The following is a 27081-nucleotide window of genomic DNA, read 5'->3' as shown; positions in this document are numbered from 1 at the left end:
AGATTTTTTGAAAGCTTATTTAAATCATTGATGGAGGGGGGCGCCATATAAAATCTCGCCTAGGGCGCCACATTGACTAGGGCCGGCCATGCTCCAACCTTTTCCATTCACACTGCTGCATGAAAGTGAAGATTATCTTTTGACTTTTGCTGATATCCCTATTCAGGACTCCCAGAAAATGGTTTGGTATGAATCAATTACTCATATATATATATATATATATATATATATATATATATATATAGCCCATCAAAATGTTTGGCTATAGAATCGAATCAATCCTTGATCGTTGGCTTAATACCTATGCCCTCAATCAACAACACTGAAGAGATGCACAATATTTTACTTGCTTAGCACAGATTTAAACTATAGTTTTTTTTTTTTTTTTTTTTTTGGGGGGGGGGGGGTGAGAACATGATGTATTCATATGTCCACCTTGTATGATCCGTATGGCGTGGGTAGGAATTAGACTCCCCTGCGTAAGCAGAGCACCACTACAATTATTTCAGCCAGTGCTGTGAGAATATTTACCTTGGGGGAATTTCATGAGGACTGACTAAAGATAAGATCCACATACAAAGAGGATTAGGGAAGATGTATGGGCGTGTTTATTTTCTGCGTTTCTTTTTTTAAGGGGGGCAATATGTCAAAGTTTTGAGTCATCTCTGTACAAAATTCATTTTGGTTGCAACTAGGCCAAGATTGGTGATTTTATATATATTTTTTAATATCCAAAGTAAAACTTCTGCAAGGTTATTGGTGCATGTATCTGTGACATTCTTGTTTACATTTATTTTAGCATCACACGATGATACTGGTGTTAGTCACTATAATCGATATGAAATTTTCATTCAAAAATTAGAGTCTAAATCTACTGTGCAAAAAGGAGATTTCCTGGAGGGTGATAACAGAATCCATTTACATAAATATAACACCCTACTTCAAATGTAAATCATTTTTAATGGTTATGTTTGAGTAAGCGGAGGCAGTGATGGTTTTCTTCCACACGTGCTAAATCACTTTTCTGAGCACAAGTGAGAAACATCTGACACACTATTTCCTTCCTCTTATCACTTCCTTCGAAACGTCATCCCTTGCACATCTCACTGACACTAGGGGAAGTCCCTGCTTTTTTTTTTTTTAAACTGTAACACTTTGGGAAAATGTTGGTGCAGAGAGCCAACCCACAGTTGGAGAACATTTACGTACTTGAGTCACTATCACTATAAGGTCCCTTTGATATCTTCCCCATTTCAACTAAAACAGTTGAAATTTTCCATTGAACTTCAAATTCATTGTATTAAGTAGAATGTATGCTGTAAAAATGCATATTGGTCAAGATGCCACACTTTTTTATAAATTAACTGCCAGATATGTGAGCTTGCTGACAGGGTGGACAATTTCAGCTGTGAGCATTTTATGAGCACATGGTGGACTTTAGCAACATGATTCGGTTAGCAAGCTGAATTTGTCCTGTTTAACAAAAATAATTAAAATTTGAAGATTGTTATATTGATATTTCACATGATAGGGTGGACATGCTAAGCTTGACTACATCCAACTACACACATAATGTGGTGAAAATTATTAAACAAAGTGTAACTGGCCCGTGTTTCAGCCTCCATTGAAGAAAGAGAAAATGGTAGTTGTAATATCACTAGTGAAAACACCAGAGGGTTTCTTAAAAGGGAAGTTACCCCAAAATGACAGGGTGGACAGCAATTTCAGGGAAACGTCAAACGTTTGATTATGAAAATAGAATATACATGTTCAAAGTTATTAATTTTATCAAATAACTATAAAAAAAAACAAAAAAAAAAACATTGGACTTAGTATTATTCAACCACTTATTACACAGGCTGTAGTTAGCAAAGCAGTGTGTGGGACATAGCAAAATTTCGTACATCCAGTGGGGGGGGGGGAAATGGTATAACGAAGGAAACATCTTAAGAGACGTATAGTACTGGTATGTGTACAAATATTTGACCACTTATAAGACCTGAGAGTTTAATTATTCTGCTACATTTTCATGGTGATCGATTAATTCTGACGAGGATACCAATAAGCACTATAGAGATACTGACCTGCTTGTGATATATAATGGGTATGCGTTACAGTTTAGTGATGACAATGTAATTCTCACCAGGTATGTGAGACCTCTAACAACCCACAATTTGCAAGACAGAAAAAATACAAAACAAAAAGATGCTAAGTAAGAAAACACGTTACCTGTCCTCATCCCCGTCAACTGGTATGTGGATTTCAAACAGGCTGTTGACAGTTGGCGTGGCGAGCTGCAGGCTCTCAGGTATGAGGGGCTTCACCAGATCCTTCCCAAATGACTGTGCATTGACAACCCCATCAGATTTCCTTACAGCACCTCCCTCTACCTGTCCAAATCCGGCTACAAGGAGGCTGTGACCCGCCAACGCTCCTGGTGTTTTGCCTTGGGTCATCTGACCTGGAGTCAAACTAGTGGCTGTCACCTTTGGCACGGCTGTGCTGGAGGCACTGGGCACCACAATAGGCACAGTGGGGGGCATGCCGGAGTTCGCTGCAGTGACAGGCACATTTTGTACACCAGAGGATGCGGGGTGGAGGCCCTGGGGTTTGGGCTGTCCAGTGGTGGCATACTGACCGTGAGTAGATCCACCGACCAATATGGAGCCAGCAACACTTCCCATTTCACCAGTCTGACTTGGAGCAGTCTGTCCAGGAAGCACTGCTCCAATGCCAGCGACATCCCCAAAATGAACGGGCATGGAAATTCCTGTAGACCCCTGAGGCATAGCAGGAGAGGTTGCTTGTCCCATTGTCTGTGCCCCTGCGGACTGGCCTGACACTGAAAGTGACTGACCGGTGGCAATTCCAGGTTGTTGGTCATAATACTCGGTCTGGTTCAGGCCCATTAGGTGGTGTCCCATGGAAAGTTGGTAAGCTTGGGTCTGGCCTGATGGAGGCAAGATGGGGGACTTCTGCATGTGAGGCAATCCGTTGCCGACGCTCTGAGGAGCAGCGGGCTGGATGCTCACCACCACAGGCTGAACTGGGACAGATGTGGGCTTGCTACCAGTGAGCACAATCTGCGGGCCAGACCCGCTGACAGCATGTTGCCGGGTAATGAAGTTCTGCTGTGCAGACGTCTCCGCTGGATGCATGCGGGTGACATCCGATGAAGCTCCGGAGGCCTGAGTCGAATGCGGCGCCGGGGCAACTACAGAGCCGGTGGTATGCCCCACCGCACTATCTCTGTCTGCAGCAGTCTCCGGCGTCGCGCTGATGTCTCGCCTCGTGCCATCAACAGTCCGATTCGCAATAGAACCATCAGACTCTTTCTCGTAAAACTCTGTACACATCCACCGGCCTCTTCGGAAGGGTTCTCCAGTACCATGGTCAAGTTTGATGACCCTAAAACGGGAAGTACAAGTCACTGTGGTGGCAGCAGGAGGAGGAGGAGGACCTGGACTGGGCACTGTAACGGGTTGGGATACATTTACAGACATAATGACCAGACCGGAACTGGAGGTCGGGGCCGCTTGTTGCTGTGTGACGAGGGGTAAGACGGCTGTACAGCCAATCCCGGCTGGCTGCTGAACGGGACCAGACACGGGCGCTTTCCGAACCTCCCCCAGGGGATTTACTGACAGCACAGAGAAGTGATGTAACTGCGACGGCGCTATGACTCCCGTCACCTCTGGCTCTCCGGTGTTATTCAGCCCTTCTTCTGACGAATTCCTGTCACACGCTGGCTCGTACATCTCGGAGGACACATCCTCTGTGCGGGACTCGTCCGGGTCCTCTAGGCTCTCCGTGTCGTCCGTGGCCCCTACAGCAGCCACTTGGGCCTGAGTCACACTTGTGATCTGGAAGCAGCTCTTCTTTTTGGCCGGCATTTTCCACATAGTGGCAGGCCAATTCCTCACCTCGAGTGTGTCTCTAACCTCTTCCACCAGAAAAGGACAGGCTGACAATTACACAGCAGGCAAATTCATTCTGTCCATCAGGCGGTGTTGTGTTTTTTTCTGGGGTTAAAATTGACTAGAGTTACTAAACGGCACACTTGGATATATTTTAGGAATGAATCTGCGCCATCCCTTTCGCGTCTCCGGATGCGATTCACGACTCAGACGACGTCCACTCGCCGGACGGAGTTGTCTCAAAAGTCCGGGGGGTTGCCTGCCTCGTCTGTTAGACTCCCCCGGTCGGTGCCGTTGTCGCAGAGTGTGTTCCACCGCTACGGGAGGGAGCTACTTGAGGGCAGAGGAGGGCCCCGCAGCCCTCGCAAAAAGCTAGCGTGTCAAGCCAACTGGCTGCCGCACACTCCCCCCTACGTCGGAACAAGTAAGCGAGACATCGTTTCCAAAGCACCCCTCACTCCCCTCCCACCCGCGCAGTCTCCACTCACTTCACCGCTCACTTACCATACACGCAACTATGGTCGAAGGAACCGGAGGGGGGGGGGGAGGCGTCCCAGAATGTCACTGTTTAAGAATAACGAGGATATTGAGACGAGAACCCAACTGTTACCTCCCTCACTCGGTGACAAGATGGCTATGTTCATATGTTGAATGCCGCGGCGGTGCATGCTGGGTAGAATAGTGCGGTCGGTGCTGCGTTCCCGTACCGGGCGGAAAAATCGGACAGCGTAAGAGTGGCCATGAGAACGGATGATGACATAGAGCCTTTATTTGAGATCGGAGGTAGAAGATTCGTAAGACGCAGTTAAAGCGTGGTTAAATATGCATTTTATTTTCATGTCCTTTTATATTTCATGTTGAAATCAGCGAGGTTGCCCATACTTCTGCCTTGGAGTGTGGAGTGGTCTGCGGTAAACACATGAGCCTTATGTAACACTGCCCCTAGTGGCTAAATGAAGGTAATGAAATAGTATTTGTAAAACGTGTAAAATATTTTATTTTATTAATAAAAAATACGAATTAATTATCGTTTTTACTGTATCATCTCTGATGTAATTATGCAGAATTTATTTTTTCAAAGTAACAAAAAAAATGTACGTAAAATGTATTTTTTCAAAGTGAATTTTTTAAAATATATTTGTAAATTTGTTATTAAATGTTATTTACAATAAATCAACTAAGCAATTATTTGATGAGCTAAATGAATAAAGGTTGAAAAACTCAAAATAAGTAAGGGAAATATTCCTATTTTATTTATTTTAAAAATAATTATTTGTTTAGATTTTTTTATTTGTAATTTATTATTTATTATTTTTATTAAAGGAGATAAATCAATAATGGGTTAAAACATTCAAATGTGTAGGTACAATCTGTCAAATCATTTATTTTAATAGTGACATAATTCATCTAGTTTTTCATTTATTTTTTTAAAATTGATTTACAAAGGAGTCAATCAAATCGAATTATATACACCTGTAAATTGTTGATCTTACATTTTTATTTAATTATTTGCAATAAATCAACTAAGCAATTATTTAACGAGAGAAATGAATAGAAATGGACAAAGGTTAAAGAAAAAGTTTAAATCCATCTATCCATCCATTTTCTACACCGCTTATCCTCACAAGGGTCGTGGGTATGCTGGAGCCTATCCCAGGTCACTGTGGGCGAGAGGCGGGGGACACCCTGAACTGGTCGCCAGCCAATCGCATATAAACAAACAACCATTCGCACTCACATTCAAAATTCAGATTTAAATTAATTAAATAAATAAATAAGAATGAATAAATAAAGTATTGATAGTTTATTTTAGTGGCGGCACGGTGGTCGACTGGTTAGAGCGTCAGCCTCACAGTTCTGAGGACCGGGGTTCAATCCCCGGCCCTGCCTATGTGGAGTTTGCATGTTCTCCCCGTGCCTGCGTGGGTTTTCTCCGGGCACTCCGGTTTCCTCCCACATCCCAAAAACATGCATGAATTGGAGACTCTAAATTCCCCGTAGGTGTGAATGTGCGTGCGAATGGTTGTTTGTTTGTATGTGCCCTGCGATTGGCTGGCAACCAGTTCAGGGTGTACCCCGCCTCCTGCCCGATGATAGCTGGGATAGGCTCCAGCACGCCCGCGACCCTAGTGAGGAGAAGCGGCTCAGAAAATGGATGGATGGATATTGTTTGGTCTCTTCTTTTTGCTGGTAAACTGGAACAATGACAATAAAATTCATATTCTAATCTATTCTAATGGAAGGGCTCATGAAAAATGAATGAAAAAACCAGTTCAGGGTGTACCCCGCCTCCTGCCCGATGATAGCTGGGATAGGCTCTAACACGCCCGCGACCCGAGTGAGGAGAAGCGGCTCAGAAAAGGGATGGATGGATAGTTTATTTCAAGGAAATTGCCTGTAGGGGTGAATGTGAGTGCGAATGGTTGTTTGTTTATGTGCCCTGCGATTGGCTGGCGACCTCTCGCCTGAAGATAGCTGGGTTAGGCTCCAGCACGCCCGTAACCCTAGTGAGGAGAAGCGGTACAGAAAATTGATGGATGGATAAACATGTAAAACATGTTTATTAATGTTCACAATAAATCAACTAACAAACTATTTAATGATAAAAATGAATGAAAAAAATACATACAAATGAATACATTTGAATAGTCAATTTGAGGGGGGAACGGCTAAATTAATGCAACAAATACTACGGCACTCTTGATAGACATGTTTATTGCTTCATTCATTGGTCCCATAATTCAGATTCAGATCAGTACTGGTTATTCAGTAAAGTATATTTTAGTAGTGTAATACAACTGGTATCAATTACAGTGCATCTTCATGTAACCTTGAGAGTACAAATACATAATTTATTGAAATGGAGTCAGCATGTTGACAACAGTATTTGTGCAAAACTATCACAAAGACTGAATTGCATGACATGAAGATGAAATGAGAAGTGTGTAGAATGTTCGTTAAATCTCTGGACAGTGGCGCCCTAACATAGTTAAGATATGTGTGTTCTGAATTAACAGTTTGGTAATGTCGTGATATGTGCCCTGCAATTCCTCTTTTGGAGCTTGGATGGCGCTTTGCGCCCCACCCTCTCCAGCTATTACCGTCCCCTTGCCTGCGCACCTGTTCCCAATCAGCACTCATCACTGCCTGCGCACCTGTGCCCAATCAGCAGTCATCACTGCCTGTATTTAAGCCTGCCTCACCCAGAGATTCAACGGCAGAGTATTTGCACTCGTTTGTGGTACACAGGCCAGCTCTCGTGTGTAAGTTATTATCCGACGATCCGCACCTGTACTTAACCACTTGTTCTCTTCCACTTCCAGTGCTCCTCCCGTGCCTCATGCTTTGCTGCCCGCTCCAACCACGCCGTCACGCTTGTCCACCTCCTCACGTTCCCGCTTCCTGCTCATTCCTTGTTCCAACGGCCCACGAGCACGCCTTGGATACATGAACCATGAACCATTTCAAAATAAACTAATACATAATATAAATTATCATCTACTCCCTCCGCCTCAGTCTGCTTTAGGTTCCAGTCTTATTCGATACGATTACGTATCTTGACAGAATACTCTGGCCAACATGGACCCGGTGACACCGAAAGCGTTGAGGGAAGCGCTCGCCCACCAGGGCGCTCACCTCAGCAGACAGGACAAAGCCCTCTGTGAAATCATGGACTCATGAAATACCCTTGCACAACAAGTATCTCACCTGTCCTCCCACTCCGGCAACCCACAGCTCCGCAAATCTCCTGTGAGTATTCCTCCCGAGCCCGCAGCCTCCAACCAATCACTCCTCCCGTACAAAGAGCCTCACGTCCCACGTTTAGACCCCCTGGAACGCCATCGTCGCTTCAATCAGTGATTATGTATTTACTGTGGACAGCCAGGTCACTTCATAGCCACCTGCTCCATAAAACCAAAAGATCGGGCTCACCACAACCCAAGAGCGCCATGGTAAGCCAAACCAACACCTCTCCTAGCTCTTCCTCCCGTATGACCGTTCCCTCATGTATTCTTGGTCCCAATCACAATACCCCTGTCTCAACCCTCATCGACTCCGGTGCAGATGACAACTTAATTCACGAGGGCTTGGCGTGTCAGCTCCAGCTTCCCCTCAAACCACTCCCGTTCCCTACAAAAGGTACGGCCCTGGACGGGCGACTCATCTCCCCTGTCACCCACCAAACTGCACCATTCACCCTGCTCATTTCCAGTAATCACAATGAAACACTCCAGCTGTTTGTTATTCCCTCCCCGGAGACTCCACTTGTCCTCTGTATCCCCTGGCTCAAGAAACATAACCCTGTCATCGATTGGAATCACCTGTCCATCACTGGTTGGAGTCCATTTTGCCATTCTCACTGTCTTCTTTCGGCCATCCCGACTCCAGCAAACCCCAGTCACCAGTAACTCCTATCAATATCTCCCGGGTCCCCGAAGAATATCACATCTCCCCGGTGTTCAGTAAGGACAACTTCTACCGCAGATTCATCCGGGATTACAGTAAAGTGGCCGTTCCCCTCACCATTCTCACCTCCACGAGATTTCCATTTCAGTGGACCCCGGCAGCATCTCAAGCTTTCGAACGCCTGAAGGAGCTCTTCACCAACGCCCCCATCCTGAGACACTCCAACCCCTCCCTCCAGTTCGTTGTGGAGGTTGACTTCTCTGACACGGGAGCCGGGGTCCGTCCTCTCCCACGAAACCCAGAAATTACATCCCTACGCCTTCTTCACCTGTCACCATCCGAATGCAATTATGACGTAGGAAATCGTGAGCTGCTGGCCATCATCTGGGATCTGGAAGAATGGAGGCATTGGCTGGAGGGGACCGCTTCTCCGTTCATCATATGGACCGACCACAAAAACCACGTCTATCTTCGTTCGGCCAAGCAGCTTAACCCCCGGCAAGCTCGTTGGGCCCTATTCCTCAGTCGATTCAATTTTAGCCTCTCCTTCCGCCCTGGTTCTCGTAACGGCAAACCGGACGCCCTCTCTCGCATTTATTCACCCCCTCTCCAACTCGGGGGACCCGGACCCCATCCTTCCCTCCTCCTGCTTTGTTTGGGCTGCCACGTGGAAGAAGGCTCAGAAAACCCAACCCGATCCCAAGACTGGACCAACTGACCGTCTCTTTGTGCCCAATTCTGTCCGCTCAGAAGTACTTCAGTGGGCCCATAACTCCAAACTAACCTGTCATCCCGGAATCACCCGAACCCTTCAATTTATTCAACAACACTTATGGTGGCCCAGTCTGGCTAAAGACACCCAAGAGTTCGTCCTAGCCTGCACTGTCTGTGCCTGAGGTAAGGCTTCACACTAACCCGCAGCTGGTCTGCTGGACCTCTTACCCATTCCCAGTCGCCCTTGGTCCCACATTTCCTTGGACTTCGTTATGGGCCTACCCCATCATCACCATCATAGATCGTTTCTCCAAGTATGTCCATTATGTACCCCTTCCCAAGTTGCCCTCTGCTTTTGAGACTGCTAACCTCCTAGTCCTGCATGTATTCAGACTTCACGGCATCCCGAACGACATTGTCTCGGACCGAGGGCCTCAGTTCTCCTTGCAGGTTTGGAAGGAGTTCTGCAAGGCGATAGGTGCAGCAGCCAGTTTGTCTTCCAGCTACCACCCCCAATCCAACGGCCAGACGGAATGGGTGAATCAAAACCTGCAGTCCGCTCTTCGCTGCGTTGCTGCACCCAATCCCGCCTCCTGGAGCAGCTTTCTTCCATGGGTGGAATATGCCAACAACTCCCTCACCAGCTCTGCAACAGGTATGTCTCCCTTTATGGCATGCTACGGTTTCCAATCTCCCTTGTTTAAGGAACAAGAGCATATGGTGGCGGTTCCCGCAGTGAGGGAGCACCTTCGACGTGTCCAATCTTTGTGGAAGGACATCAGGGCTGCTCTTACTCGTTCAGCCGAGAAAAAAAAGCGACTGGCGGATCTTCATCGCTCTCCCACGCCAGAAAATAAGGTGGGTCAAAGGGCTTGGCTCTCTTCCCATGACCTCCCGCTCCAAACTGAATCAGCTTACACCACGCTTCATTGGTCTCTTTCCTGTCACTAAAATAATCAATGCCACCTCAGTACAGTTAAAAGTTCCACTATCTCTCAAGCTCCATCCGACATTTCGTGTTTCACTGCTTAAGATGGCTCCGCCAGTACCCTTAGTCCTCCGGCCGTACCCCCCACCTTCCCCCCAACCCCCGTGTCATCAACAACCATCCTGCATTCACGGTATCACACACCCTTGATGTGCGGCCCTGGAGAAGGGGTTTTCAATTCCTGGTGGACTGGGAGGTGTATGGTTCGGAAGAACGCTCCTGGACCTCGCGGAAGCTTATTTTGGACAACTCATTGATTAGGGACTTTTATCCGGCCCATTCTGAGGAAGCTGGTAGGACGTCAGGAGCCACCTGACCCAGAGATTCAACGCCAGAGTATTATTATTCTATAGAGTACAACTATATGGATATACACGAAGAAGACTGTGACAACTGCTCTATAAACTGCAGTAATATTAGTTGTTTTTCGCAAAGGATACAGAGTATATGCCTGAGTATGGTTATATTGTCTGCACTATTTGTTTTCAAACGTCCGTTGCTTAAGGGGTTATAACCAGAGGGGCGTAGAGTAGCCAAATAGTGTACTCAAGAGTAGTTACTTTAGAAAAATATAACTCAAGTAAAAAGAAGTCATCAAATACTTGAGTAAGAGTACTCAATGAAAAAACTACTCAAGTAAAGAGTAACTTGTGAGTAACTTAATTTTATTTTTTTTAAATCAGAGTATGAACATCAAATCAAATAAAAAAATTATAATCATAATATATGGGAGACGACACACACCTGCCACCACTTAAATTTGTAACTGCCCAAAAACCAACAACACATGCATTGGGCCCTACAGAAACATTATTTGCTTTATTCACTTAAATGACTGAATGAAGAAGCTCTTTGCTGAACAGGCTTAGTAATTGTGTGTGTGTGTGTGTGTGTGTCACACCATAAGATAGGGCTCATGTTGCCATAGCCACTCCCAACAACTGCAACGTACCGCAAGGTGTTTTCTCAAGTTTGAAGTGGGCTAAAATATCAAAGTTTGGGAAGTCACAATTTAAGACCTGCACGACAAAGCTGTTGTTGGTTTTTTGTTTGTTTTTGTTTTTTGAGTCTGGAAAGTATGGCTGTTTTTCTTGTTTGTTTGTTTTTAAACCCCAAAATGAGTCATTTTGATTGGCTCGCGAAGGCTACGTGCGCGGTCATGTGACTGTCTTGTGTCGTCTGATTGGTGAATTGGAGTCAAAAGACATTCGTGCTCACACGGTGGATTGGCGCAACGGGCGCCCTATATGGAAGTCGAAGATGGAATTTAAAAATAGGCGCACACGGAAGAATGAATAAACAAAAATAGTGAACGGCATGTCGATCATTGTAACAAAAACATAATAAAAGTATCACTCCTTCTTCACATGAATACTCAAGTTAAAGTAAAACGTATGGTGCATTTAAAGTACTCTGCCAAGTACAGTTTATCAAAAATGTTACTTGAGTAAATGTAACGCATTACTACCCACCTCTGGTTGTAACACTGCAACATCAATGCTATTCGTTAGCCAGTCTATGGCGTCTTGCATTGTGTGTTAGCATGAAGCTAGCAGACTTTCGTAAGGTAAATTTATGATGTTTGGTTAATGCACAAATCTCTTTTTTTGTTTAGTTTGACGTTAAACTTAATTGGAAATGGGGATAAACAGCTTGAAGCCTCTTTTTTTTAAGAATTGTTCACTACCTGCCAAACTGCTGCCGTCTAGCGCTTGTAACTTTTTTTTTTGTTTTTCTCGCGACTCAAGACAAAAATATTTGTCCGACAAACGGCACGTATCTCAAAAAACTTAGGTCATGTCACTCCTAAGTGGAGGTACCAATTTGTGTGTGTGTGTGTAGTGTATGTTTTTTATGACGTATGTAATGATTGTGTTGTAGAAGAATCCATGTATAGTGCAGTAGTTGCAGTTGCTTCACTGGTGAACAAGACCATGTTATGGTCTATGTTTTGGCTTGGATTGTGTTTGGTTTTGTTTCAGGTTTTTCTGTGTCCCATGTTTTGTGTGCTCGTTTATTTATTATGTCCACCTGTTCTCGTCAACCTTCTACCTTGTGTCGACCAATCAGCTCCCTCCAGCCACTCGTGTAAAAAAAAACAAAAAAAAAACACGACAGATCGATTTCCCTAAGGGAACAATAATGTTGATCTGTTCAAAATTGAATAACTTTGTCTTGTGAGGAAAAGAAGAGACCAAGTCATCATCAGCACTACTATAATGTGAGGACTTGCATAGCAATGACTATTGCAATGAATAATTGGGTTAAGTGATGTGCCTAGAGGGTCCGTACGGGTGAAACTACTATGCTACTGGTTGCACTCACAAGTTCAAAGAATGTGACCCAGAGACTTAAAAACAGTGACGAATTGAAATGTTCAGCCAAATTAAAACAAAAAGTCTTCTGGTTTCATCTGACAAAAACAAAAAGAGATTATTACTATGGTTCAATTTGTCACAGAAGGGGTCATATGGCATGACAAGAAGAATTGCTAATGCTGTTAAGTGCCAAATGGTAGATTTATCTGTGTATGAAATTCCCTAGGCGGCGCGGTTAGAGCGTCTGCCTCACAATTCTGAGGACTGGGGTTCAATCCCCGGCCCCGCCTGTGTGGAGTTTGCATGTTCTCCCCGTGCCTGCGTGGGTTTTATCCGGGCACTCCGTTTTCCTCCCACATCCCAAAAACATGCATGGTAGGTTAATTGACGACTCTAGATTGTAGGTGTGAATGTGAGTGCAAATTGTTGTTTGTTTGTATGTGCCCTGCGATTGGCTGCCGACCAGTTCAGGATGTACCCCGCCTCCTGCCCAATGATAGCTGGGATAGGCTCCAGCATGCCCGCGACCCTAGTGAGGAGAAGCGGCTCAGAAAATGGATGGATGAAATTCCCTAAAGAATGTTGAAAGCCGCCGGCACGGTGACCAACTGGTTAGCACATCCGCCTCGCAGTTCTGGGGACCAGGGTTCAAATCCCGGCCCCGCCTGTGTGGAGTGTGCATGTTCTCCCCGTGCCTGGGTGGGTTTTCTCCGGGCACTCCGGTTTCCTCCCACATCCCAAAAAGATGCGTGATAGGTTGATTGGAGACTCTAAATTGCCCGTAGGTGTGATTGTGAGTGCGAATGGTTGTTTGTTTCATGTGCTCTGCGATTGGCTGCCGACCGGTTCAGGGTGTACCCCACCTCCCGCCCGAAGATAGCTGGGATAGGCTCCAGCACCCCCGAGACCCTAGTGAGGATAAGCGGTAGAGGAAATGAATGAATGTTGAAAGCCATTATACACTTGCACTGGCAACAACACGAGTTACACCCACACAATACATTTTTTTTTAAAAAAACGACACACAAGGTGTATTTAAAAAAAAAACATCAAAAATAATAATGCTCGGTTTTGATGATGGCTACCAGTTGAATAATATTAATTATTGTGGTTCTTTAACCACATTGCATTACACTGACTGGCATTTATGTATATTTCCCCATACACTTCATGGTATTGGTATTAGGTAGTCCAGTTTTTCACAAACATAGTGCAAACTGCTACCACAATAGTAGGTGAACTTTTAAATCAGATGTGGCAAATTAATTTTTGTCATGGGCCACACTGTAGTTATGGTTTCCCTTTGAGGGCTGTTATGACTGTGAAACCATATTATTATCATATTATTACATACGTATAAACCCCCAAACAATTGGTTAACTAGTTTTTAAATACAAAGTCAAGGAAAACAATGTGTTCAACTGCTGTTCAATATATTTTAAAAAGTGGTTTGTAAGGAAAAAATGCTTGCAATCTCTGAACGTTATTAAAAGTGAAGACAATTCACAATTTTGGAGCACATTTTTGCGAGGAACATGAAGTAGATGACGACGTACCTGATTTGCTTTCCTGGGCCACATAAAATGATGTGGCGGGCCGCATCTGGACTCCGGGCCTTGAGTTTGACACCTGTGTATTAACTGAATACCTCTTGGACAGTGTTCAAAACTGAGCATAATTATCCTCTTAAAAGTATTTTTGGGGGCACAATTCTGTGTAGTGGAGTTGTAAAATGCTGCCCAATTATTATATAGTGCTGTGAAAAACAATTGTGGCTTGGTTGTCTTTGTGAGATGTTAAAATTGTCTTGATGATCAGAAAGATTTAAGTGTGATGAACAAAAAAAAATTTCATTGTTTGAATGACTAATAATTAACTAGACAATGCTATAAACTGTATGTGAATGTGGAGGAGCTGATGCTGAACTGAAATGTTGTGGAATTAATTAAATTGTTGAAATGCAAAATGTGAGATTTGAAGATGTCCTGAATGAGTTAAACAGTTTGAAGTTGAATGGTTTGAATCGGTCCAGAAATGGAGAAGGACAAGATCAATATGGAAAGTATCATTTAATTTGAGAATTTCATTGTGAAAATGTGTCAGTTTGGGGAATGTGATAAAGATGTAGTGGACCCCTGCATGTTCGGGGTTCAGCACCCACAGATTCACCTATTTGCTGATTTGTTTCCCATTTCTTCCCCCCGCCCCCCATTTTTCTCCAATTTTGTTTTAAATTTATTTTAAATTTGTACTTGTTTTTCTTTTGTTTGGGGGAATGAACTCTGAAAACGCTTGTTGGTTTATTGGCTGCTTATTCCATTTTTTGTTTGTTTTGGGGGGGGTGGGGGTTAAAAAATGCGATTATAATGGGGATCAGTTATCTGCGGATTTTCGCTATTTGCGGTCCGGCCCGGTCTCTATCCCCGCGAACAGCTGTGGTCCACTGTACATATACTGTATGTCCTGAATGAGCTTAATTTGAAGTTGGAATGGATTGAATTGGTAAAGAAATGTTGAAAGAGGAGGTCAATATGTAAGATACAGTATCTCTCAAACTGGAAATTTTATTGGGAAAATGTGGGAATTTGGGGAATGTGATTAAGCAAGAAGTCCTGAATGATGTTAACATTCTGAATTTGGAATGGTATAAAGGTAGGTTAATGGAAGACTCTAAATTGCCCATAGGTGTGAATGTGAATGCGAACGGTTGTTTGTTTATATGTGCCCTGTGATTGGCTGGCAACCAGTTCAGGGTTTTACCCTGCCTCCTGCCCGATGATAGCTGGGATTGGCTCCAGCACGCCCGCGACCCTAGTGAGGATAAGCGGTACAGAAAAAGGATGGATGGATGGATAAATCAGTCCATAAACGTGGAGGAGAAGGTTATATCTTAATTGTTTATGTTAAATTGAGAATTTGTTGTGAAAGTGTGGCAATTTTTGGCAATGTGATGAATAGTTTCATATGTGTGTTGAACAGGATGAACATTTTGAAGTTGGAATGTTTTGAATCAGTATAGAAATGTGGAAGGAAGTGGTAAATATCTAAAACATCTCAATTAGTTTTTTTTGTGTGTGAAAATTTGGTAATTTGGGGAATGTTAAATAATTCCCAGGGTGTCGTGAATTAACGGAATATTTTGAAATTGGAATTTTTGAATCGGTCAATAAATGTGAAGGAAAGAGGCAAGTGTGTAAAATCTCTATTAATTTGAGAATTGTATTGTGAAAATTTGGGCAATGTTATAGATAGGTCCATACATGTCTGAATGAGTTGAACATTTGAAGTTGAAATTGTTTGAACTGGCCAAGAAATGTGAATCGATAAGGTCAGTATGTTAACGCTCTTTTAATTTGGGAATTTTATTGTGAAAATGAGGAATAAATAATCTGGGAATTTGGGTCATGTGAAAAATAGTTCAGGGTAGTAGCTAATAGTTCAATAGTCCAAGATGTTTGAATTGGTTGAATAAATTGTGAAATAAATTTTGGAAAATGTCCTCGTTTTTTTACTGGTAATTATTTTCGTGGAAGTGTGAATTTGTGGGGAAAAGTTGAATTTTTTGAGAAACTAGTCCCCAAGATGTCTTCAACGAGGTGAAAGTTGGCATGGTTTGAAGAAATGTGGAAGGAGTAGAAATTGGTCGAGTATTAAGAATTTTAAAAAAGGCTGCAAAATAACATAGGCGTGAATTCTTACGCATTCACACAATAAATGAGCATTGTCGTAAACCTCCTAACAGCCTTTTTGTGTACCCCAACATTCCTTCAGACAGTTTGCCTCCTAGCCGAGCCGATAATTGCTTCTTCCTTTTCTTCGTTCCTTTCTTCCGCCGCCTGCTGCCGTAAAAGCGCCGGTGGTGTTGGATGCTCATTGTGCGGAGTGATCTGAAATACGGACAACACCCAGCTAGCCGCAGCCGCAGCCGCTACCGCAGCCGCACTAGTGCCCCCTCGGCTTTCTTTGCCGCCCCAGCGCGTCCGAGTAGTGGTGGCTTACATCCGAGGCTCCCAAACTCTCGCTCTCTTTTCGCCCTTCTTCTTAGCCATTTTGTAACACCCCCGCTTTGTCTTTTTCAACATGTCGTCTTGGCAAAACTACGTGGAAAACCTGATGGCCGACGGCAGCTGTCAGGACAGCGCCATTGTTGGGTATTTGGACGCCAAATACGTTTGGGCAGCACATGACGGTGGCACTTTCAACAATATCACGGTAAGAATGAATAAATTATAATGAATGAATCATAAATGTGAAGGAATCATAACCCAAGGCGGACACTCCTGGCAAAAAAACGACGGGTGAAAAAAACAATTCCGTTATATATGCAAATGACTAGCCAGCTATCGGCGATGCTAGGCTAACGCATCGCTGGCCTTTCCTGGCTGAGGAAACGCCGCAGGATTATTCAGCCGCCTCGTGGACGACGAGACACATTGAAAACGGGCGTGGACACCAACGCAAAACATCTTATCCATAGCCAAAGCCTATTTTAGAGAACCGTTGATAATTTCGGTTTTGTTTTTTTGTTAAACCATCAAGGAGCCGCGGTTAGACTTTGAAGTCAAAGGAGAATTCTTTGTGTGCCCTGAATGTGGTGATTAGCTAACGTTAAGCCTCCGATCCGCCGGTTACCTGTGGTTACAAAAAAAAAAAAAAAGACAAAACAAGCGTGTACTTGGTGACTTTTAGTTAACCTGTGATAATAAATGCATTTTAAACCCGCTTTATTGTGATTGCATTGGATGTAGCACGGGATGTGGGATTGTTGCAATCATCGGTGGAAAGGACTATTCGTCATTCTTCATTGCTTTGATTGTGTGGCATCATTGATATTGTAGTAGATTGAATGTGCTAATGTGACTTACTTTTTAGTTATATTTCTCAATATGCGTATTTTATTGTGACTGTGTGAATGGCAAAGAGCATTCCAATTGTCAAATATTCACAGAATTCAGGATATGTAGGAAACTATTTTCCGTTTCAAAATTTCCCAGTTCTCTCACAATTTTGCATTGTCCCACATGGAAAAAAACATTCAAGTGAATGAGACATTCAACAAAAGTACATCTTTCACGTTCAACTTGCTCAGCTCATTCAAGACATAGAAACTCCTTTCCGCATTCCAAGAAAACTCATCAATTCCAGACTTTTCAAACTAAAATTACCAAATTTGAGAGAGTTTGCATGTTCTCCTTTCTTCAACAGTAGTTGACTGATTCAACTTCCAGTTCAACTTCAAACTGTTGAGCTCATTCAGGAGATGCATGGAGCTACAAGAACATTCCCAAAACCCCACATTTTCACATTGGAAATATCCAAATTAAGAGATCTTTTACGCATTAATTTCCTCCTACCACATTTTTCGATCGATTGAAACCATTCCAACTTCAAAATATTCAGCTCATTCAAGGGATCTTGGGAATTATCACGTTCCCCAAATTTTCACAATAAAATCTTAGAGCGATTTTTACACGTTTACCTTCTCCCTCAGTATTTTTATGATTCAAACCATTCCAATGTCAAAATATTGAGCTACATCAGGACATGCCGGGAACTATTTAGGATGGTCCCAAAATTCCCACATTTTCACATTTAAAATTCCTACACTAAGAGAAATCTTACATATTTTACCTCATCTTTCCACATTCATTGACCCATTCAAACCATTTCCACTTAAAAATGTTAGTCATTCAGAACATTTAGAGAATTATTTATCACGTTCCCATATTTCACAAAATTCTCATTTCTCAACTGATTCAAATATTAACAAAATACAGTATATTGAGGGAAGTATTGTACCTGTTCCAAAGATTCCCAGTTTTACCCCACACAAAAACACATTTGGGGGTGCCGCCGATCTTTTGTTAGCGGGTCTTGTAAAGTCCTTTGAGACTCTTTAGTGATTAAGGGCTGTAAAAATAAACTTGACATGTCAAGTGAATGAGACAGTTAAGAGGAAAAAAACAAAAAAATCATTCACATTCCAATTTCAGACTGTGCAAGTCATTAAGGCCATCTTGAACTATTTTTCACATCCCACATTTTCATAACATTCGCAAATGAATGCAGTTATTCTACACATTTACTTCCTCCTTTCACATTTACAACTTCAAACTGTTCAGCTCATTCAGGACATAAACTTGAACTATCACAATTCCCAGAATTTCACAAAATTTCTAAATTTGAGATTTTACAAATTTACCTCCACTTTTTTTTTTTTTGGACCTATTTCAACAATTCCACAGGATTTCAGTTCAGCGTCAGCTCTTCAGCAGTCCCATGCAATTAATACAGAAATTGCATTCTCCATTTTTGAATTTCTTAAGCTTAACATCCCTTTTAATAATTAAGATATAATTTGCATTTTCTTTGCTAAGCATGGAGAAAAAGCTATTTTGCTAAAATGGATGTTGTCACTGAAGTTTGCCAAGTAATTGATGCCAACTTGTGGGCCACTAGCACTAACATGAGACTTGCTTGGATCAATAAATTATTTGATGAAACAAGCAGCATTGTGGACCCCAAAAGAGTGGGACAACCAAGAGCTGTTTGAACAAAGAACATTAAAAACTTCTCCACGAAAACACAAGTTATTAGACTTTACACCGATCTGATTGGTATCGCCTGATAATTAGCATTTTATGCTGATCGGCTTTAATCATTCGCCGATCTGATCAATGATGTCCTTGATGGGGTCCACAAAAGATAATTACTCCATGTCACCATCGTATACAGTGTATTTGAATCCAAAAGCTAGTTTATTTTAGCCTTCTTTTGACGTAGTACTGTAAATATCCGACCACCAATGAGGTTTACTAAACAAAAACAAAAAACAGGGCGGCAGTGTGGGACAGACATGTAATGCGTGGATCAGACTAAAAGACAAATTTGGTCTTTCACGATTGCACTATGTCAGACTACTGCAATACAATCTTGTATTCCGATACCACCACATCCTGTCTTTTATTCACGTCACGATCGTGTATAGCATATTTTAATCCAAAAGCTAGTTTATTTTTAGCCTTGTTGCTCTAAAGTTTTGGTGGGTGTGAAGTAATTTAATTACAAAGTAATTACAGTAAGTTAGCACCAATTATTTCTGTCATGTTGTAATGTTGGTTTGACCCTCCTGATTAGAATACATGACCTGAATAGAGAATACTCAGTATACAGTACACAAGTATATACACTAAATGTCATTTAAATAGACACATTGCTCCATCTTGTGATCTGATCAGTTATTGTTTTTTTTAAACTCTGTGATCGGCCCCAAAAATCCTGATTGTGTAAAGCCTAGTTATCATGACGTTTCAGTTATTTATGAATTAATTATATATATCAGATTAGTTTGTACTGTATTTAGTTCATTAATTTGTGTATATAGCATTATGGTCACTAAGATTTTGTGTTAAAGTAAACTACGATTTGAAATGACACATTTTATTTTTACAACTACTGACCTCTACTACTGAAATGCAGTGGTTTATATTTGTAAATTATTCCTATAAGTTCAACGATTTTTGTTAGACCATAATTTCATACACTGTCGTCGCTATGTTTAGCGTGCGCAAAGAATTCTGGGAATGATGAGGTAGAATGGCTGTTGTAAAATTGTTACGTTGCTGCTCTCTGTGGAGCTAAGCTAGCCACTTGCGAACAACTTGTATCCTCTGTGAAAATAGTTAAAAATACCATACTGCACCGCTTTGGGATGCAATTTCCAATCAGGACGGAATGCAAAAAAGGAAGTAAGCATTCATGGCTTTCCCAAAAAGATAAAGTTGAGGAAACGGTGGGAGGATGTGGCCGGAAGAGTTGAGCTTCCGATATATCCGCGGTTGTTCGAAGCCTTTGATAGCCCCAGCTCATGAGAGAGCTCACCAGTGTGTCTGGGTATAAACGACGGCTTAAGTTCAATGCCGTGCCGACTATCTTTGCTCACAAGGAGCCTAAATGGCCGCGTGTGACAAGCGAAAGCCGAGCAAAAAGACTAGAAACACAAGAGGTGCTGGCCACTTACCTTGAACAGCTCACTTTAGCAGAGCCAGCTGTTGTAAACAAACCATCGCCACCGGACACTGAGTTAGGAGTGAAAAATGGTAAAATAGGTATGCATGTAACTTTACTCAGTTATCACTGAATACATTTATAAAATCGGGCAAAACGAACAAGTACAGAAATGAAACAGAGCTCTTTACAGCAGATACTCTTTCTCAGTCGACATTGGCAAGCAGTAGCTACAAATGCACCACTGAAAATGAGTTTATTCACACCTCTCCTCATTTCCCTGATCACACTCTGGCTCGAACTGAAATGACTGAACAGCGTTCATCGCTGCGAGGGGCTGCTACTGTGGCTAGTGCAAAAAAACTCTGGGCGTCGGGCACATCCCCATTTGACGTCACTACTCAGAATGCACTGCGACAAAAAATAATAATGGCGGCCTATGTTGAAATTACGATTTGTAAAAATATATAAATCTGGAAATGATTATCGAAAGTTGTATCTTATGTTACTCAAGTTGAAAGAGATCATATATACAAAACATGTAATTGCAATCGGAGTTCACTTTAACAAATGTAGCTATAATCAAGTGAGTCATCAACTCTGGCCCACCCTGTAGATACTTTTTTGCACACCTGAGGGAATTTCACAATTGCATTATCCACAATGAAAACGATACAAAGAAAAGGCAGAATTACTTAAAGTAAAAATGTGAAAAATATCTGTTAAAGTAAAACGTAAGTTAAGCCCAATTAAATAAAGTATAATTTCTTTGCCGGAGTAGAATTTAAAAAAAAGTGAGTAATCTACCAATAAATCTCACCCATTTAACTGCAAATAATTATTTTAAATTGTGTTCTAGATTTGCAGGGAAATGTGATTGTATTGTTCAGGTCACAATCGGAATGAGCAGATGGTCTGCAAAATAATGAAATTAAAAGCAATGATCTTAATCAAATAATGCGCAGCATTCATTGTTGATGTAATTCACTCTCTTAAATTGCCGCAATGCCGTTTCTATAGTTGTGGTTTTTGTTTTTCAGTCCCAAGAAATTGATGTGCTGGTAGGCAAAGACAGAGAGACCTTTTACACCTCTGGTCTCACCCTGGGCTCAAAGAAGTGTTCATTGCTCAGAGACAGTCTGCAAGATGATGGTGACTGGACAATGGACATGAGGACAAAGAGCCAAGGAGGAGAACCTACATACAACATCTCTGTGGGACGAGCCGGACAAGGTAAATATGAGGTTTAGAGTAGGCTTATCAGAAGTAGGTGTGCTCCTCAAAAGTGCATGGTTTGTTTAATTAAGGAAATGCATTCTGCAGATAGATCCAACATAAATATTAGTATGATACCTCTTCAGAAATGATCAGTTTGCTGTATTGTAGGACAGGTCAAAGTAGCAACATTTAAGTTTTTGGGTGGAATTCTGAGATCTGTGCCATTGCCTCATTAAATCTCATGTAAGGTTTGTCTCTCATCATTTCCTCTTTTTGGTCTTTTCATGTCTGAGGTGTTTCAGCCTTTCCCTCGTATCAACTTTTTCAGTCTACAGCCAAGTCTTTTATGGGAACAACAGAACCAAACTGTTTCCCGTTTCAGCCTTTTTCTTCTCCTCAGTTTACCATTGCAGTATCAAAAATCTAAATAAACTGCATCAAGACTGAAGTCCTAACACTTAGTGTTTTATTGATTATGCTCTTTAGATTCCTCATAGTTGTTTTATTTATTGATTATGCTCTTTAGATTCCTCAATTAGGGGGATACACCTTGTTAAAATGCCTGGCTTTGTTAGGTTAAGCGGTTAAAACCAGAATGATTCATATCCTAGCCAAAATTTTAGTTAGTGAGTTTTTGTCTTGTGAGTGGATCTTTGGCTGAAAATTAGATCAAGAACATGGCAGAAAGACTCGAAAATGTGCTGAGATTTTGTTTTGTTTTTACCAAAGGTTCACGTCAAATTTATTCATATTCTGTCTCAATACAGATAAAGTGGAGTCCCGTTATTCAGACAGGGTTCGAGCCTTACCGTGAATGACAAATTTCTACAAATTGACTCTCCCCTAGGAGTGATAATTGCCTATATTAATAGTTTAAACTACTATGATCCCAAAAAAACTCAAATTCTGAAAGGTCTTAAAACATTACTTGAAAATACAGTACTATAAACAACTTATAGCTAAGCATGCAGATAGACATAGTGTAGTACCTGTACATTAACATAAACCGTTCTGATGATTGTAAAGCATTACTGTCATAGTGCTGTCCAGTGTAAATCAATGAATATTTGACTGCACAGCAATGCGCAGGAATTGAATCAATCAATCAATCAGGAATTGACACTCCTGGGTCAGCTTGTGCTGAAGCCGCTGCTTCTTAGGCCGAGGGTCCCGAAACTGCTGGATCTACGTAGTGACAACAAACTGGCGGTCGTAAATAGGTTTAGCGATGTTCTGCTGAGCTGCTGTTAGAGATTCGACTGGTTTTGATGCAGAGTGTAGTCCTAGTTTGGCAATACTATCTTAAGCCAAAGGAGACTTGGGCGCTACCATGTACAATACTCCTGCCAACTGACTGTCAATCACAAATCTAACACGGCGTCTGTTAGATTTGTGATTAGATATGAAAGACCTTTTTGCCTTCTGAAACAGTTTGTTTGAGCAGAAGTTTGGTTGAACTGACAACTAGTTTGATGTTTTTTTTTTTTTTTTTTTTTTTTTTTTTTTTTTTTTTGACATGATTACAGTGACAGTTTGTTGTCACAAAGTCCCTGTAAAGTGAAAATGTCTTCAGAATTTTACTCATCCCAGAGTAGAATTGTTAACAACCCTGCCAAATTTGAATGATTAATAAAATTGGCACTATAGAATGAGGCTTCAAAGTGGTGAAAAATCAAGCCATTGTATGCACTCTCAAACGCTGTTCCACTGAATGTGCTGAAGCGTCCTGCTAACTGTCAGTCAAATACCACTACTACGACCTGAAAAATGGTTGGTAACGCCTTCACATCCCTACATGTTACATAAATAAAAGTTCAAGTTAAATATATAGACTGGTGGCTGGAAAAATCAGCGCTAGCTTGTAAACTAACAGGCTTGGGCCTAGTAATAACTCGCAATTACGCCAGATAACTACTGATGGGATTTCTCACCTTTTTCCTTAACAACCCCCCCCCCCCTTTCTATCTCTTCTCTTTCAGTTTTGGTTCTTGTAATGGGAAAGGAAGGGGTCCATGGAGGCGGATTGAATAAGAAGGCTTACTCAATGGCAAAATACTTGAGGGATTCAGGCTTTTAATGTTTCCCAGGATCATTTAGGTAAAAATTTGAGGGACATAAAGAAGAGAAAATAAATATTGCTGTTAAGATTTCTCCTGCAAGCTGTCAAATGTCATGGAAACCTATATAGCATTGAAGAGTGGTAAGATCCTGACATCTGGACCTCCCCCTCCATTATGTGGGGGTGGGGACAGTTCAGGTTTGTTCATTTTCTCTCTGCATTTCCCCCCCCCCTCTCCACCCCCCCCCCCCCCCCCCCCCTACCCCCCCCCCCCACCCAAATGTGCCCCAGTATTGGTTATACTCATGGGAAAGGAGGCCGTCCATGGTGGAAAGCTTAACAAGAAAGCACATGAAATGGCGGATTACCTGAGGAAGGTTGGATTTTAAGCAACCTCACCATCCGTCAACCTAACAGCTCACCACATACTTCTAGGATTAAAGGGCAAATGTTTCTTTCATCCCCTTCTCTTTGATACACAGCCCCCCCCCCTTCATCACAATGTGTTTGAATTTTTTTTCCCCCCAACACTACAGTAATGGCATGATCATGAAATTGTTTAAATGTTTATATACCAAAGGAGTGTACAAAAAAATAACCACAAAGTGTAATAAAAATGAATTTGCCTTGAATGACACCTGCTTCGCTAGTAGCTAATTGAAAAAAGGCACCCCCCCCAACCCATTCATCAGCATGTCTGCATTGTTGCATGCATATCTGCTTTTATTATGGTTCTCCAGGCCCTTCACCCATATTCCCAGCCAAAATACCTGCCTCCAATAAAACAGCTTACGCAAACAAAATCTTGTATCTGTGGATAAATTTGCCACTCTCACCCCCACCCGCCTCCTTTTATAAAGTTATTTTTTTAAATAATCCTACCATCACATGCTTTTTGTGTTGTACCTGGATGTGGTCTTTTAAAGATGCGTCGTTGGTTTCTTGTTATAGTGTAAGGACTGCGTTGTGATACTTTAACACATTCATACAGAAACCATTTTGAGCAATTACTCTAGCCTTAATATCCACCTGAAGCTCCTGCACTAGTACGCTCTTTGTCCTCATAGTAGGGTAATAAATGCTCAAATGGCTTTTCAGGCTACTAGTGCGCGGAATTATGAAAAAACTACTGCGTTGTGAATAAATGCTTAATTGGCTTTATGACAAGCTGTTTGGCATTTATTTGAAATCCAGTGTGAGGTCCATGTACTCGTATGCTCTTTCTCCTCACATGTAGGACAACTTTAGTATACTAGTAGGACAACTGTTTGTGGAGAGACAAAACTGCACTAGTTGACATCTGCCCACTACTAGTACATTTTGGCAAACTGAGCATTTAAACAATATCCTTGATAACCATCTTAATGTACTGTACTAATAAGACAATTCAGCGCACTCTTAGAATGACATTTACTAGTAATGTTTTTCCACTACTAGTGCCACTTTTGACCAAGTATGTAATAAACCTGATTAGTTAACTTCTGTAGTAGTTACTACTAGACCCTACTAGTAGCACCATAATGCCCACTAGTAGTTTTACCTCACTCGTCACATGTTGTCCTACTAGTGTGCAGGAGTGTCAAAATGAATTGTCTTACTAATATTACTAGTTAAGGATATCAATATCCTTTATCAAGTTTAAGGTCCATGTACTACAGGTGCATCTCTCAATAAATTTGAATACTGTGGGAGAGATCATTGCGATTCCAAAAGTGAAACCCAGAAATTATACCAATTCAGTCAACACAAAATACTTTTCAGAAGGCCAATTCAAACCTCATTTCCATATAAAAATTTTTGACCGGTTCTAAAATAACAAAAACTATAGTGTACTCTGTGGAATGAGTGTATGAGTTTTTGAATTTAACTCCAGAAATGCGTTTTATAATTAGAGATCCACCTGTAGTATGCTCTTTGTCCTCACTCGTAGGACAACTTTAGCATACTAATTGGACAAGTACATGTTACTAGAGAGGCAAAACTGCAGTCGTTGAAAACTGCACATTACAAGTACTACTAGTGAATTGCTTAATTTTGTCACCAGTATCATGCAGTGGTAAACTAGTGCACAGTTCTGCCTCACTTTGAAAAGTAACATATAGTTGTCCTACTCTTAATGTCAAAGATGTCCTAGTGAGGACAAAAAGCACTAGTACATGGACCTTAAAATTGCTCGAACGGCTTACCATTTGAGCATTTATTCAATATCCTCGATAAACAGTTTAAATTCATACTAGTAGGCCAAAAGTGGCACTAGTTGTGGAGAAATTTTTTAGAAGTAAGAATTGTTGTGTTCTACCAGTTGTTCTACCAGTGCAATTAATTGTCTTTCTTGTGAGGGCAAAGTGTTCTAGTACATGGACCTTAAGCTGGATATCAAGGATATGGAATAAATGCTCTAAACAGTTTTCCGTACATTCTGGAGTTTGTGGTCATTCCACCTCTGTGACAGCTCACATTTATCAATCAGCTCCTGCAATTTGTCCAATTGGCTGTTAATTAGCACCTCTTCCTTCCTCGTCCTCCTTCCCCATTTGTTCCCCCCTTGGACCAATCATTGATGTACAAGGATGTTCACCGCCATTCTGATAGATGATTGTTGGCATCACCCGTTGACTGTAATTTAAAAAGTAAAAAAAAACTTGACGGCTTCAGAAAGTGGTAAAACCGTAACTGCTCCCTTTTTTTTTTATATACAAGACTTCGACACTATAAATTTGTCAACACTAATTGTATTTGTTTTTCATTTTTTGACTAACTTCATTAACTACTGAATCTACATGAATGCATATTGACTGTAAACCAAGGGTGTCTGCTTCTGACATCTTGTCGTTATTTGCATTGTGCTTTAGTCATCCAAGATGTATTCACAAATTGTCATCGTATGGTACTTAGAAGTATTATAGCTAAAAAAAAATAAAATAAATGCTGTGTACACTAATTGAAAGTGGTGTTGGTTGGAATAAGAACATTTGTAAGTTGTCTTGTGATAAATTTCAGAGAATTGTGTATTCAGTGCCATAAAAATCAACCTCATGTGTTGCTACTAGTTGGATTTTTACATGCTGCCCTGGCAAGATATAACTTTTAACGGCACTTTCCGAAGGGACATTTTGGCATCAGTTATCTCCGGACTTTATGGACTATGTACAGAATTAAACGAGAGAGAAAAAAATGTGTTTGTGTCTTTTGTGATGCTGAAAAAAGATATTGTAATCTGACCATTTTCTAATTTTTATAATTGTGGATAATAAATTGTAATACTGTTTGTGTTAACAATAATAGGGTAGTCCCCAATTTTTGTAATCTAATAATGGCCAAGTCTCAATCTCAAATAATGTTTAAACACTTAAGTTTCAGGGTGTCAAACTTTCACAATTTCGCATAGTTCCCAGGTGTCATTGTCAAAATATGACCAGGATTAAGAATTGTCACACAAAAATCTGTGATTAA

The 27081-nt window shown here is 41.5% G+C and overlaps 2 protein-coding genes across 8 annotated transcripts in view; one reads left to right on the top strand and one right to left on the bottom strand.

Moving 5' to 3' along the window:
• Window positions 1-4588, bottom strand: part of LOC133489561 (TSC22 domain family protein 2-like) — a 44049-nt gene extending 39461 nt beyond the window's left edge. For 2 of the 6 annotated variants that reach the window (XR_009791965.1, XR_009791966.1), the window contains exon 1: window positions 2230-4588. Coding sequence is in view for 2 of the 6 variants with exons in the window: in XM_061798778.1 (XP_061654762.1) it covers window positions 2230-3902 (1673 nt within the window). In the remaining 4 variants the exon portion in view is untranslated. The remainder of the gene's footprint in view (window positions 1-2229) is intronic. The other 4 variants (XR_009791967.1, XR_009791968.1, XM_061798778.1 and 1 more) reach the window with 3 other exon arrangements.
• Window positions 4589-16174: 11586 nt separating this feature from the next.
• On the top strand, window positions 16175-26584 carry pfn2a (profilin 2a). Of its 2 annotated transcripts, XM_061796672.1 has the most exons (4): window positions 16175-16556; window positions 21392-21584; window positions 23549-23666; window positions 23920-26584. In XM_061796672.1, exons 1-3 carry the CDS (start codon window positions 16425-16427, stop codon window positions 23644-23646), a joined length of 423 nt encoding a protein of 140 aa, XP_061652656.1. In that variant the 5' UTR covers window positions 16175-16424; the 3' UTR covers window positions 23647-23666; window positions 23920-26584. The 2 variants fall into 2 exon arrangements, with proteins under 2 accessions (XP_061652656.1, XP_061652655.1); XM_061796671.1 differs by lacking the exon at window positions 23549-23666 and having other exon boundaries at window positions 16181-16556.
• The last annotated feature ends 497 nt before the right edge of the window (window positions 26585-27081 follow it).

This window comes from Phyllopteryx taeniolatus, chromosome 14 (genome assembly GCF_024500385.1).
Source record: "Phyllopteryx taeniolatus isolate TA_2022b chromosome 14, UOR_Ptae_1.2, whole genome shotgun sequence".
Classification (NCBI taxonomy): Eukaryota; Metazoa; Chordata; class Actinopteri; order Syngnathiformes; family Syngnathidae; genus Phyllopteryx; species Phyllopteryx taeniolatus.
This window is presented reverse-complemented; position numbering and strand designations above follow the sequence as displayed.

Bases quoted from the DNA above. Each gene is read 5' to 3' on its own strand.
- pfn2a (XM_061796672.1), top strand. From the start codon at position 16,425: ATGTCGTCTTGGCAAAACTACGTGGAAAACCTGATGGCCGACGGCAGC. The intron at 16,557-21,391 runs GTAAGAATGAAT...TTTGTTTTTCAG, and splicing joins GCACTTTCAACAATATCACG to TCCCAAGAAATTGATGTGCT. The intron at 21,585-23,548 runs GTAAATATGAGG...CTTCTCTTTCAG, and splicing joins TGTGGGACGAGCCGGACAAG to TTTTGGTTCTTGTAATGGGA.